The following is a 14,463-nucleotide window of genomic DNA, read 5'->3' on the forward strand; positions in this document are numbered from 1 at the left end:
GGGGACATTCAATCACGAACATTTGCAGATGCTCTCCAACGCCGCAACTATCCTAGGCACGGCCCAGTGCCCTCTCAGTGGGGATGTGCTAGGGCACAAAGGAAAGGCAGTTCGGAGACGTCCTCTCCCAGCCTTGTGGGCGTTAGCTGGTCTGGTCCCGCCCCTAGACCTCCGTGAGGACGGCCACGCGTGGACCAGGGTTAGAGAACCACATTGGGGTTCACTGCCGGGCACACAGTGCTCGAGGTCCTGCTGGGGCCGGCGGGAGCGAAGAGTCCAAATTAGGTAACGCGTGGACACAGTTCTGCGCATGTGCAAGAGGAGCCGGAGTTTCACTTTGTAACTTTTAAGTGGTGGGGACGCCGCCCCGCCCCGCCCCGCCAGGTACAGACTGACCACTCCCCCGGGCGCGCGCGCCGCGCCGCCGCCACAGGTAAAGTGGGAAGGGGAGCAGAGATGGGGAGGTCGCGACCAGCCCCTCCCAGGACGCGCCGGCCTGGGTCCTCGCGGGGCGGGGCGCCTCGGGTAGCTTTCCCCGGCGACTGTCTAGTGACAGTAGCCGGGTAGGTGGCTAGAGAGTGCCAATCAAGCCCCGCGCCGCTGGGACTTCCTGACAGCTCTTGGCTGCGTGGCGGATCCTTCCCTCCACCTCCTCGGCGGGCTTTGGAGTTTGTTTGTGGAGTCCGATCTCCCCGCCTAACCCGAAGGGCAGCGTCGGAGCCCTCTTTTCTTTAATTCCTTACGAGGCTAGACCCGGCTTGAGCGGGCTTCGTACTGTCCGGGTGACCACTCCCTCCTGCTCGGGTAGCACCGGGTGGTGGAAAACTGGGGACTTGGGAAAGGGCAGGAGGGGGAGGGAAGAGCTGAGACGGCAAAGAAACCACATCCGACAACAACTTACCCAGACCTGATAAGCCTGGCTACCTGACACCTCGGGTGAGGTGGAGTTGCTGTCTTTCAGTCCCAAACAGGAGCCAACAGCTTGTAGGGACTTTTGCAAAAAGCCTGGGAACATACTTTCTCTCCTGAAGCTTTGGCTGGGTCCCAGGGACTGCCCTGTTGATAATTTGGGGTGCGAATGATATAGTGGAGTGCTGAACGTTTGCGTGTACGAATATTCATTGGATGTGGGATGGTGGCCATTGCTAAGTGTATACCTAGGCAGGGCTCCTGAGACCACAGTGTCTAATTGCTGTTTTTAAGGCCCCCTCACCCCTCGTAGTGATGTGGTTGGAATACAGCCTTTTGCCTTGCACATTCTAGGCATGCACTTGGCTTTGAGCAGCATTCCCATCCCTTAGGGACTTGCTTGATTTCTTCCCTACACACACCCAGAGCCTTCTCTGTCTGGCTTGGCTGCCCCTTGGTGGGTGTGCTCCCATCTGCCCTCTCAGAGCGTGTTCCTTTGGGAAGGCAAGAACGGACTGGCTCATTGAGAGCCTAGAGATTGTTTCTGTAGCAGGCTCTGACTCTTTCTGCAGCTGCTGGGTGGGGACAGGTTGCTCCAGCTGGAGAGTGGAGGGTCTGGGACTGTGGCTTCTAATCCCTCTCACTTGTCAAGCCTTTCTTGTTTGCTCTGCAGTATTTGATTTCCCTGATTCTAGCCCACAGGGGATATTGAGGCAGAGAAGCAGCCCTTGGTGTCTGCATGAGGCAGAACAGGCTACCTGGCTGAGGAGGCCCTTAGGTCTTCTGTTTTGCTTTTGAGGCAGGGTCTTACTGTGTAGCCACAGATGGCCTAGAACTCACAGAGATCCACCTGCTTCTGCCTCCTGAATGTTGGGGTAAATGGGTGGGTGCCACCACACTCTCCCTTCCTTAGTTCTTACCAAACTTTGTAGATTCTCTTGGGAAACCTGATTGGCAAGAGAAAAATGACTTAGGAGTGTGGCTTGGCCACTAGGGGAAGGGAGCCACAGGTACCCTCGGGGGGTGGGGGTGGGGGTCAAGGCTTCTCTGTTCCTCCAGGCCTCTGAAAGAGCAACTTTGGTGAGTCACCCTTCCTACCCACCCAGCATGACCCGTACCTCCCTTCCTGGGACAGCACTCCCTCTGTGAGCCTTTATGAGGATATTTTTCCTTTTCTTTTCCAAGCCTTCCTTCTTTGCTCTAGGGTGGCCCATTTCCCCTAGTTCTAGCTTTAGGGGATCTTTGGGTGCTGCAGCAGCCCTCTGGGTGTCCATAGGAAACCTTGGCTTGGTACGCCACCTCAAGCCCAGAGCCACTGTGCTTCTGAGGGAGCGAGGCCCTCCTGACCTTGGCAGGACCTCGGTTCTATTGGACAAGAGATGAGCCATCCTGCTGGGTGAAGAGAGAGGAACAGGGTGGCGCAGACGAACCCCGGGAGGTGGCGGAGAGCTTGTTCTAGAAGTTTAGGTGTAAAGCCAGGTATTAAGAAACTCAGTGGGCAAGACCAGAAAATGGGCGCATGGGATGAGAGGCATGGGCAGGTCTCAGAGTAACATCAGAGCGTAGCGGGTTTCTGTTCTGAAACCCTAAACTGGAAGGTGGCTCCCCTGTCACTTATGTGACACTGGTGGCATCAGGACAGTGTGTAAATGTTGGTGCTGCAGGGACAGGACAAAGTGGACAGCCTAGCAGGAAATGAGAAGCAGGCCAGAGGCCTGACTCACTAAGAGTTGGAGCTGTCAGGGGTGGGGGGTGGGAGGGCTGACCCAACTGAAGACATCTCCAGTAGATACCCACAGTCCTTCCTCCCCTAAGTGTGGCAACAGTACAGCCTTGCATCACCAGGCAGGGATGTTTCGAAGTCCTGGCGTCCTGGTGATTTTTCCCCCCTTTGAAACAGCCTTATGTGGAGATTTCCATTAGTGCCGCCCGCGGTGCCTGAAACCTCAGGAGATGTCAGCACTGAGGCCGGAGCCATGTCTGTTTATCTCAAGCTTTCTGTGTAGCCAAGGCTGGCCTTAAAATCCTGATCCTCCTATCCTTGAGTGCTGGGGTGGCAGGTCTTTCGGGACCCTTTGCTCCTCTGGGTTTGGGTTAAAGGAGAGAAGCAGGGACATCACTCCAGGTGGAAGTGCCATTCGTGACTGTTCACAGTCACTAACCCGATGGCACCAGACACATCGTCTACCTACAGCCACTGCAAGTTCCTTATAGAAGGGGAAAGTGATCCATTCTCTTAAGCCAAGTCCCCTCCCCCATCCTTCCCTCACTTTCCCTCAGGTGCGTTACATGTGTGAATCTGGGCTAGGGCTTGTGTGTGTTGCATCTGCGAGTCTGCGTAGGCGCGCGCGCGCGCGTGTGTGTGTGCGTGTGTGCTCGCACGAGCATGCACACAGCAGTGTCAGGAGTCAGAATTGAGACCCTACCCCAACCCAGCACACCTCACTAGCACTTTTTGTAGTTGAGACATCTACTTCCGGTTCTCTGCACCCCCTTTTCTTGTCCCTAAAACTTCTGCCTCTCTAGCAGGCAGAAGAAACAGACACTGAGGAAGGAAGTCCTCTGAGAATTACAATTTAAGCAGACTTGGGGAGGTGGGAGCCTGAGGAGGGAGGGGCTCCCTTAGACTTCCCACTCATAAATAACGTGAAGCAGGCCAGAACCTGGGCACCAAGTTTTCAGGCTTCCGTGCCAGGGGACAGACTGTAGATTTCCATTAAATTTGCCAGGGGTTCTGGGAGCCTTCAGGAGTCAGCACGCAGCCTGCAGCTGTGCCTGTTTGAAACACTGACCCTTCTGTTAGAGGGGAGGCGGGAATGGAAGAGGGTGGAGCTGAGCACAGCTTTGCCAGAGCCTCGCCCAGGAGAGGGTTTAGGCTTCTCCGCTCTGGCTGCCCCTCCCACTTTTGCCTCTCTCTGGAAAGCCCTAAGTGATGGCAGCTACAGAGTGAAGACCAAGGCTCTGGAAGTCAGAGTTGGAGGTTCAATCCTGCGGCACCCAACTGTTCTGGGGGTGGCTTTAAGTTTCTTGGATTCCAAGAACAAATCAACCAGCCTTGGAGATCCTGGCTCTGACTTTCTGAGCATAGTTGGAGTGGGCTTCTGTCCTTTTCTCTGATGGACCAACAGCCTTTGTGGTCCTCTCTTCTTGCTCCTGTCTGTTTCTGGATGCTCTGAGGACTCTTGGGGGAGTTATTTTCCCAGCAGCCCTTGAAGCTAGAGGAACTTCAGTAGTGGCTACCTCTGACCACCCTGACCCCTTTATATCTTATTTCCTCCTTTTTGGGGGCATCTGCTCTTTGCATCCCTGAAGCGGTCGTCTAGTCTGACCATCTGGGCTGTTCCTGTAAATGGAGCTAGTCTTTGTGAACTCGACCAAGGCACAGAGGTGTGTTGTCCAGATTCTGTGCTCCACCTGCATGGGGGTGGGTAGATGGGGAGGACTAACCTGTGGCAGCACTGGCTGGGGGAAACTGCAAGTCCACACTCTGATCATATACTTCTTGTTCCCTAGGGAGAGAAGGCACAATGACCAGCTCCCCGTTCCTGGATCCCTGGCCGTCCAAGGCGGTGTTTATCCGTGAGCGCCTGGGTCTTGGCCAACGTCCCAATGACTCCTATTGCTACAACTCAGCCCCAAACAGCACCGTGCTCCAAGGGGTCACCTTTGGAGGCATCCCCACTGTCCTGCTCTTAGATGTCAGTTGCTTTCTGGTAAGACCCCCTCTCAGTGATGTGTGTTTAACCCTTTGTTCTTGAGGACCTTCTAGGAAACTCACATGAGGTCGGTACTTACGCCTGTGCGTGCTCTGTGACCCTGGACATGGGGTAGATGGACCTTGAGTTCTGGAACCATTGTAATGGTCCCTTCCTCAGAGGATTTGGGGGTTGAGTAGGGCCCTGTGTGTCAGTGTGATCCAGATTACGTAGCCACTAGCGCGTCCTGTCATGTCTCATTGGCCCTCGGGTGAGTGGCCTGAGAGATGGGGATGGGGGTTATGGACCAGGGTTAGAGCAGGTGCAACTTCTAGTGTGTGGGCGGTGCTTCCTTTTGTCCCGGGATGCCTGGGGCTTTTAAAAGGGAAGCAGATAGACTCTTTGAGCTGACCTTAGGGGACATCTTTCCTTCATATTAACCTCTGTTCACAAAGATTCTTCCCATTTGAAACAGGTGTTATTATCTTTGCAGTGTGACTCGACAACATTTGAGGTGTGTGTGTGTGTGTGTGTGTGTGTATGTGTATGTGTGTGTTAGGGATAGAACCCAGGGCCTTGGGCATACTCCACACTCCACAGGCACTTTCCTACTGACTAGTTTAGGTTTATTGGGGCTAACATGTACTGTCTTTTCACAAACACCCCCAGAACAGTTGCTCCCTTGAGCCTGGCTTCTAAGAACAGAGACCATGGGGTAGATGGGAGGGTGAAGTCCACACCCTAGGTCTGTCTGGAGCAGGGTGGCTGGTTTGGGTAGGGAAGCTAGGATGGAAGGGGACCTTCTAGGCAGGAGCAGGGGTTCCTATGACCACATCTCCTGACCCTAAACTTGACCACAGGAAGGACATTTCTTCCTAATTTTGGTTCCTTAGGACCAAAGTCTACATTGTTGCCCCTGAAGTTTGCTACAAGGTTGCTCATCAGGGCTGATATGTAAAACTGCCTGTTTCCACCTTGGCTTTCAGGAAAAATGGAATCCCTACTACCAACAAGCGTCCCCCAGCTTGCTCCTTCCGGCAGGAGAACAGTTCTCCATGCTTGTGGGCCCAAGAGGCGGGGAACAGGTGGGGTGTGGCAGATGGGGAGAGTTGGCTAAGGTGAAAGGTCTGGACAGGACTAAGTGGGGCCTAGGTCGGTTGGGGAGCTGCTTAGGGAGAAAGCCATTTTCATCTAGATTGTGCTGGTAGAAGTGAGTTTTTGCCCCTGAGAGACAGGGTCTCATTATGTTGCTGAAGATGATCTCTGAGCTCCTGTCCTCAAGCAATCCTCCTGTCTCAGCTACCCAGATAAGTGGGATGAGAGGCTTACACAACCACGATGGATTCGGGAAGATTATTGGTATCTGCACTGGAGAGTGAGTCCAAGTCTTCTCATACTGTACCATTCTGTGATACCCCAAGCCCTCTGAGCTTGGACTTTTATTGCAAGAATTTACAGGGTCAAGTGGAGGCTATGTTCGAACCAGAGAAGACCTAGGTGTGGGGGGAGATGTCCACACTGTGCAGAGAGGCAAGGAATGACAGAGGGTGACTGCATCCCAAGGGACTTGTGTTTGTTCTCCAGTGGGACTCATCTGTCTTTGGGGACACATCATCCACTTCTGTCTTAGTTAGGGTTCTCTAGGGTCACAGAACTTATGGGTGGTCTCTATATAGTAAGGGAATTTGTTGATGACTTACAGTCTGTAGTCCAACTCCCCAACAATGGTCATCAGCAACAGCAGCTGTGAATGGGAGTCCAAAGATCTAGCAGTTGCTCAGTCGCACAAAGCAAGCAGGTGAAGGAGAGAGCAAATCTTCCTTCTTCCAATGTCCTTATATAGGTCTCCAGCAGAAGGTGTGGCCCCGATTACAGGTGTGTGCCTCTACACCTGGATCTGGGGCTTGCTTTGTCCCAGATGTCCTTGAACGCAGAGATTTCCTTGTCTAGCCATTAAGCCTCAATATCTCCATGTCAAGATCCAGGTCAGAAACTTGTATCTCCCAGCCTCCAGATTAGGATCACTAACTAGTGAGCCTCCAATTCTGGACGGTAGTTCATTCTAGATATAGTCAAGTTGACAACCAGGAATAGCCACTACAACTTCCTGATTCACCTTAAGAAAATCCCCACAGAAATTCAGGGCTTATGGATTTCCCTTAAGGACATAACATCTGCCTTCAAAACCTAGTACATCTAAGGTGCCAGGTTCCACCCCCAGCACTAAATAAACACAGGACCAAAGCAGGCAAGCCTGTGCTATTTGAGGTGTCTTTCCCCCTTTCTGCCTTTTCAAAGGAGCCCATGTAAGTTGGGGAGAGAGGTTAAGACACACTAGAGAGCTGGCCAAGGTGGAGGTAAAGGGTCCAAGGGGGCAGGCGAGCGTCTCAGACATCAGGACCGAATAGGCAGAAATGGGTCTCACTCTGCACATGAGGTTGTTGCTATCACACAAGCCTGTTTTCCCATCCCAGCTCTCTGGGGTTGGGCTGGCCTAGAGCACCAGGACGTAATGGGGTTCAGTGGATGGATGCGCTCTCTGTGTGAGGTGCTCAAGCTTGCCTTTAGGGGGAGAGAGGTTAGTGTGAAGAGTTGGACACAAAACAAATGAAATGTAATTTTAAAAAAGCAAGCCAGGTGCACGTCTGTAGTCTCAGCTACCAAGAGCTAAGGCTGGAGGATCCCCGGAGCTCAGGAGTTGGAAGCAAGCCTGGGCAACCTAGTGAGGGCTTGTCTCTCAGAACAAGGTTTTGGAATGAGGCAAAGAGGGAAGTGGCTTTTCCACCCTGGTGAGGTCAGACCTCACCTTTTCTGAGTCTGCTGGTGTGCTTGACTAGAGAGACTCCATCCAAGCCTGAGGCAGTGTGACACCGTTGGTGACGCGGGCACAGTGGAGGAAGGTGCCAGGCTGTTGAGCCGTATGCTCTTTCTGGGCTGGATAGAGTCCTCTGCCCTCTGAGTCTGGCTACCCCCAGAGCCCAGACAGGCTACTCTGACTTAGTTTCCTTTTTCCTTTCAGTTTTTAATCCTGGTGTTTTCCATCATAAGGAGAAGATTCTGGGATTATGGCCGCATAGCCCTGGTGTCAGAAGCAGGCAGGTAAATAAAACATCAGGAACATTTTACCGAGAATGTGAGCATGTCTGTGCATCCTTCTGAGTGTGAATATTGTGCATGGGTATGTGTGCATTGCGAATATATGTATGTATGTATGTATGTATGTTTATGTATGTTTATGTATGTGTGTTTCTGGGATGGACTGGAGCCAGGCCTATGCTAGGAGCTGTCTCTTCCTTTCTGTTGCTCACCAAAGACCCCTGTGAGGCCTCGCTGCTTAGAGCTGTATTCACAGGAAACCAATGCTGGAGAGTCTCTGCTCCCTGGGGCTCTGGTTTCAGGTTGTGGAAGGTCAACATTGCGTTTAGGGTTTTGTCACCAGGGAAGGAAGATGCCATTTTCTTGTTCCCCTTGCACACACCTCCCTTAGAACATCATATGAAGTTAATTAATATGGCTGAGTGATTAGGAAGGAAGGCAGGTGTGGGGAAGCTGCCCACTTTCCTTCCTGGTCAGGGCTCAAGTCGGACAAGCCCGTTAACAAAACATAGGCTCTCTGGCCAGACCTCAGGCCCTTCCGGTTCCTCTCTGGGTGGGGACTAGTGTGCCCTTTACTAAAGGTGAAGATGAGCCGGAGAACCAGACTTTCCTGTTCTGTCCAGTTGCTGTGAACCTCTGGAACGTGTGTCACATGAGGCAGAATGGAGTGAGTGGGAGACGTCAGGGGCCCCCTCCAGGTCTGTCCCCGGGGCCCATGGCCATGCTTGAGCTTCTGAAATGTCCCAGCGGTGGGATGAGGAAGGAAGGTACATTTAGGGAGGTGCTTCTTTGCCGCCACTTGGGGGAGGGGGTATCCCTTCAACAGTTCCTAGTCAGCGTGGACCTGAGCACGAGTCCTGCCTCAGGACGCAGGGGAGGATGTGGGAATGGTTCACCTCCTCACTGTTACGGATACAACCATTCACACTTGGGGCTACTGTACTCGCCTCTTCCCTCCGTGTCATAGAGCTGAGGAGGGGCACCTCATTCCCCGACAAGGGGTCTGGGAGGACACTTTTAGACAGATCTGTCTGGTTCTGAGATGCGGTGAGGGCTGGGATGAGGGAGCTCAAACTGCACCTGACAGTTTACTAACGTAATATTTTACACACACTGGCCACAGCACCGTGCTCCAGGTTTAGTACTCTCTCAAAACAGAAGATGAAGAGACACTCAGGAGGATGCCAAGTGTTGGCCCCTGGCTGCCACATGTGTGTGCACGTACATCTGCACTTGAGTGCTCACACACAAAGACACACACAAAGATACACAAAGACACACACACACACACACACACACACACTACTGTATTTAACATGTCAGTTCATTCACTTTGCGATGTACACTTTAGAATTTTCTCACCATTAGAATTGGAATGTCTCTTTCTAGTCTATCTGTCCATTCATCCATCCATCCATCCATCCATCCATGCATCCATTGGAATGTCTCCTATGTCCTGGCCTCCTGGGTGGACCTTCTTTGAACTTATGATCCTCCTGCCTCAGCCTTCAATTGAGTTCTGGGATGATAACTAGTGTGTACCACCATGCAAAACATGGGAGTATTATCAACTGTAGCTTAATTGGCAACATTGTGTCTTTCTTAATGATTTATTAAAAATTATGCATTTGACTACCACTGGTATCTTAAATGAGATAAAATACAGTGTATATGCATGTACATGTGAGTTGTGGGTTTTTTTTTTTACATTTTTTTTTTTTTTTTTTTTTTTTTTTTTTTTGGTTTTTCGAGACAGGGTTTCTCTGTAAAGCCCTGTCCTGGCACTCACTTTGTAGACCAGGCTGGCCTCGAACTCAGAAATTCGCCTGCCTCTGCCTCCCGAGTGCTGGGATTAAAGGCGTGCGCCACCACGCCCGGCTATTACATTTTTTTCTTATGTAGAATGCAAATTTTATTTTTCCAAGGAGATACTTTTTCACTTGTCATAGGATTTTTTTTGTTAAAACATTTTATTTATTTTATGAATGTGAGTACACTTTTGATCTTCTCAGACACATTAGAAGAGGGCATCAGATCCCATTACAGATGATTGTGAGCCACCACGTGGTTGCTGGGAATTGAACTCAGGACCTCTGGAAGAGCAGTCAGTGCTCTTAACCACTGAGCCATCTCTCCAGCCCCTTATTTTTATCTTTTTAGAGAATTTCTCACCTTCCTTCCTTCCTTCCCTCCTTTCCTCCTTCCCTCCCTCCCTCCCTTCTCTCTTTCTCTCTCTCTCTTTCTCTATTTCTTTCTTTCTTCATTCCACATCCCAATATCAGCCTCCTCTCCTCCCGGACACCTCTGCAGCTCCTCCCCCCATTTCTCCTCCTCCTCCCCTCCAAGAAGGGGGTGTCCCCCCATTACAATTTTTTATTTTATATGTATGGGTGTTTTGCATGCATGCATGTCTGTGTACCACATGTGTGCTTGGTGCTGGCAGAGGCCACAAGAGGGTGTCGGATCCTCTGGAACTGAAGTTACAGATGGTTGTGAGTCACCATGTGGGTGCTGGGAATTGAACCCAGGTCCTTTGGAAAAGCAGCCAGTGCTCTTAACCACAGAGCCTTCTCTCCAGCCTCATATGTAAGTGTTTTGAAGAGGGTCCATTCCAATAATGAGGCTTGCAAGTATTTTTCCTTAACAACTTCCTGGGGGGCATGGGCGACTTGTCCCCTTGCTCCCTCGTGTCCCTGTGTCCACTATTTCTCAGGCTGTTTCTCTGGAATGAAGCCCCTATAACCTTTCATTCCAGTCACTGTGGTAGGATAAAATGCAGCATTACACATTGATTTGGATGTATTAGGAAATGTACTGTAAACAGGTGTAAACACCCTGAAGTTCCTGTAGGTGGACCAGTTTAGTGCTGAGGTTGGAAGGTGTGCACATAGCTATGGTCCCTTGATACCCTGGCCCTGGGGTGTGCACATAGCTATGGTCCCTCTGTGCATAGCCCATACAACACAGAGTTTTATGCCATATGGACTTACGGGCATTGCTTCCATATGTTTTTTGAAGTAGTGTATATTTGCTACCACAACTGAGAGTCAATAGCTTTGATCAAATACTGGACATGTATATTCAACCCTTTTTAATTTCAGAATTATTTATCTGTTTTTTTTTTTTTCTTTTCCTTTTATGCCTACAGTGAGGCCAGGTTCCAGAGACTGTCCTCTTCCTCCTCAGGGCAACAAGACTTTGAAAACGAGCTGGTTGGTATCCAATGGATGGTGGTTTTGTGACTCGAAGGGCTGAGGGTACAGCTTGGTAGCAATGATTGATTGAGGTCTAGGCGGTTGCACTCCTGGTTTAGTGACTAACAGCACTGTGATCTGTGAGAGGTCAGCTCTGGGGAAAGCCCCCCTCCATATGAACGGAAACACGAGGAGGACTTGGAAGTGTCTAGGAGACAGTGGTTAAATGATTCCTCCCTGCAAGGCTCCATCGACTTTCCAGGCAGAACAGGTTGTGGATCTCCTGGGCTTTGGCAGCAACTTGTCTCTTACTGTTATGGTTCTTGTACAAGAGTTAATTATTGACGTGTCTGTTAGATTTTGAGCCAAATGTGGGCAGGGATCCTGCCTCATATAGCCTTGTCCCCAGCACTAGATATCTGGTAGGTACTTAGTCAACTGTTGACTGAGTGATGAGCAAATATTTGTCTTTCCCAGCTGGTAACAGGCTAGCTTTATGGAGCAGTAGGACCTGAGAGGTCATAGAACCTACACACATTTCTTTCCTTCCCTAAGGCCTATGCTGGGTGCTTTCTAATGCCTTAGACTGGTTCCTGTTGTGTCTTTTTTTTTTTTAAACCCCACCTGCCACGGGGTTGTGCCTTGCAAAGAATAAGAGTTGGGGGGGGGGTCAACTCACCAAATGTGTGAAGGAAAATCCTGTTCTACACAGCTCCAAGTGGAATGGTGATTTGATCTCAAAGATGTGATTGTATCTGCCTCCCAAAGACATGGGTGCTGGATGCTAATACCTGTTCTCTGTCTCCAGGGATGCTGCCCTTGGCTGACGGCCATCTTCCGCCTGCAGTGAGTAAGATAGGGGTGTCTGTTGGAGCATGTGACTTCGTGTGAGTGCTTTGCCATTCAGGAGGAAGTAGCTGAGATGTTAGATTCTGAAGTGGTATCTCTCATACTTTTCTGGTTGAGGACCCAAACGGTGTGTAAGGTCTAGAACAAAGATGACTGGGAAGTCTCTGTAGTCAGGGCCCAGGGAAAGAAGGAGGCCTTCTGTGTACACAGTCCTACGGGCGCTCAGACATCCCCAAACTGCAGTTGGATTTCAAAGGTTCTTGAATCTAGTGATAAACATTTGAGTCCAATCGAGGTGGCTGTCTGAGTATGGCATTGAACCCAGGGCTTCCTGCATAGGATGCACAGTAGGCTAGATTCCCCAGCCCTTAGCTAAACGAATTTAATCTCCCCACTTACTCGTTCTGATGCATATAAACCCGTCTAGCAGAGTTCCTATCCATATCTAATCAATGTGACATATCAAGTAGAACCATTCCTGTCTAAAGCAAAACAAAACAAACGCCCCTCCAAAACAAAACAACAAAACTTTAGTTAGATTATATAATATTATAAAAGAAAAGGCCATTGTAGAATTAGTGAAATGGGCTTGGGGATTCTCAGTTCCTCTCTCAGGGCCTCAGTTTCTCCACCTGATTTATGTGGGACTTTGGTGGGAGTTGTCCCCAAGATTGCTGGTGGGAGGCAGGGTCACACGGAGAAGCCAGTGAACTTCCTGAAGCTGAGGAAGCAGGTGGGCGTGAGCCTGACTTGCTTGGAAGTGGAAAGATGTTAGCTGCACAGTGCATCCCAAAATGAACCACTGAGCAAGCATGATGCTCGCTGCCATGTCTGTGAGCACCCTTGGGAGTCGGATGTGCTTTAACTCATTGCATCCCGGAGCTCTGCTGGGTGTGTGAGGTGGGACATGGACAGTCAGTTCTGAACCTATTGGGGTGTGACTGTGTGACACACCAGTGCTGGGCACACCAGGGCTGGGCTGTGCAAATTCACTTTTGTTTTCATGCTTCTCTGCTTGTTTTTCTGCCTTTACCACATAGGGCTTCCCTGGTCTCTGGCTTTACTACACAAGGCTTCCCTGGTCTCTGGAGCAGGAGCCTTGGAACCCCTCTGTGTGCAGAATGGGGAGGAGTAGGTGGAACCCCTCACCCTCCTCCCTCTGTGAAAAGGAAATCTGGTTGTTGTGACCCAGGAATTCTTGGTGGGTAGGAAGGCGGATCAAGTTACTCCTTCATTTCTGGGGCCAAGGCAGGGACAGAAGGAAGGAGTTGTACAATTGGATGGAATGAGACAGTGAATGTTCAAAACACGGCTCACCTCCGTCTCCAAGCCCATCCTGGGGTTTGGGAAAGGGAGATACAGGGTGAAGGAGGGCCCCAGCGAGCTGCATGGCATTCCCAAAGGGGCTTTTGGCAGCCATCTTGCTGTGGAAGCAAGCAGGGATTGTGGGAAAGTTGGATGCATACGCCTCACTCATCCATCATAGGACGGAAACACAGATGTTTCTAGCAACAGAACACGGGAGATGGTAGTTCATTCACTGAGAGCACGGAGCTGTGTCTGGAGATGGCCTGGAACTCATGCCAATAGCTTTGTCTTTTCAAGTTGTGTGGTCCTTAAAGCCACACAGGTTTTCTGTGCCTTGGTATCCGCATTATCCGCATATATCTAAGTAAAAGATGTGGCATAAAATACTGTCACCTCCAATTCTCACGAGAACTGGACAGATGCTCCATGCAGGGCCTCGTAGGCCTGGCTTCCACCTCTACCTGTTAAGAGTGTGTCTGTGTGTGTCTTGGCCAGTGACGACCAGATCCTGGAGTGGTGCGGAGAGGACGCCATCCACTACCTGTCCTTCCAGAGGCACATCATCTGCCTGCTGGTGGTGATCAGCTTCCTGTCCCTGTGTGTCATCTTGCCTGTCAACCTCTCAGGAGACTTGCTGGGTGAGACCCTTTCTTAGCCAGTGCCTTCTGTTGAGGTGGAGCAGGGCTCTAGGGAAGGGACTCAGTATGGTAGGGTAGACCCTAGGGGATGGGAGACAGTCTGAGGGTGGCTTTGGGGAAAATTACCATCCAAATAAATATCTAGAAGAGAATCCCTCCGAATCTGGGATGCGAGCTGGGACCCTTAAATATCAATTTTTGGTTCTAAGTAGGGAAGAACTGGCTAACCAACCAACCACAAGGCCTAAGAATTGGGCAGGTTTCAACAAGTGTGTTTTTGCTTTGTTTGTTTGTTTGTTTTGGTTTTTGGTTTTTTTGGGGGGCGTTTTTTGGTTTTTTTCGAGACAGGGTTTCTCTGTGTAGCCTTGGCTGTTTTGGAACTCACTTTGTAGACCAGCCTGGCCTTGAACTCAGAAATCCACCTGCTTCTGCCTCCCAAGTGCTGGGATTGAAAACGTGTGCCACCACCACCCAGCTAGAATATATCCTTCAGTTTCTTACCTTTATCCAAGCCTGGAGGCCACCATTCATGGACCCAGATGCCATGATACACAAAGTCATTGTGGAGTTGTATCTCCTTAGCTTCCAAAACGCCATCACAGATCCACTTATGACATCCAGGCTCTCAACCTTCTTGTTGGTAACAACCAAGGCTGCTACTAGTTCTCAACAAAGCATCTTTAAGACAAACCTCTGTGCCAGGCGAACTTAAATTCTGACTTTGCTGGCACAGTGAGCTGTAGCAGAGGCCCTGAGCGACGGAGGTTTAAACAG

General features: G+C 50.6%; 1 protein-coding gene across 3 annotated transcripts in view; it reads left to right on the plus strand.

Moving 5' to 3' along the window:
- Positions 1–14,463, plus strand: part of Tmem63a (transmembrane protein 63A) — a 34,123-nt gene that overhangs the window by 84 nt on the left and 19,576 nt on the right. Inside the window, exons 1-6 of one of the 3 annotated variants that reach the window (XM_021156138.3) lie at positions 193–433; positions 4,423–4,622; positions 7,624–7,703; positions 10,849–10,912; positions 11,703–11,740; positions 13,547–13,689. In XM_021156138.3, the coding sequence (XP_021011797.1) occupies positions 4,437–4,622; positions 7,624–7,703; positions 10,849–10,912; positions 11,703–11,740; positions 13,547–13,689 (511 nt within the window). In that variant the 5' untranslated portion in view covers positions 193–433; positions 4,423–4,436. Of the gene's footprint in view, positions 1–192; positions 434–4,187; positions 4,297–4,422; positions 4,623–7,623; positions 7,704–10,848; positions 10,913–11,702; positions 11,741–13,546; positions 13,690–14,463 lie in introns of those variants that run through there. The other 2 variants (XM_029478122.2, XM_029478127.2) reach the window with 2 other exon arrangements.

The sequence above is a fragment of the Mus caroli genome, unplaced genomic scaffold (genome assembly GCF_978045245.1).
Source record: "Mus caroli unplaced genomic scaffold, Mus_caroli_1 scaffold_1, whole genome shotgun sequence".
In the NCBI taxonomy this organism is placed as follows: domain Eukaryota; kingdom Metazoa; phylum Chordata; class Mammalia; order Rodentia; family Muridae; genus Mus; species Mus caroli.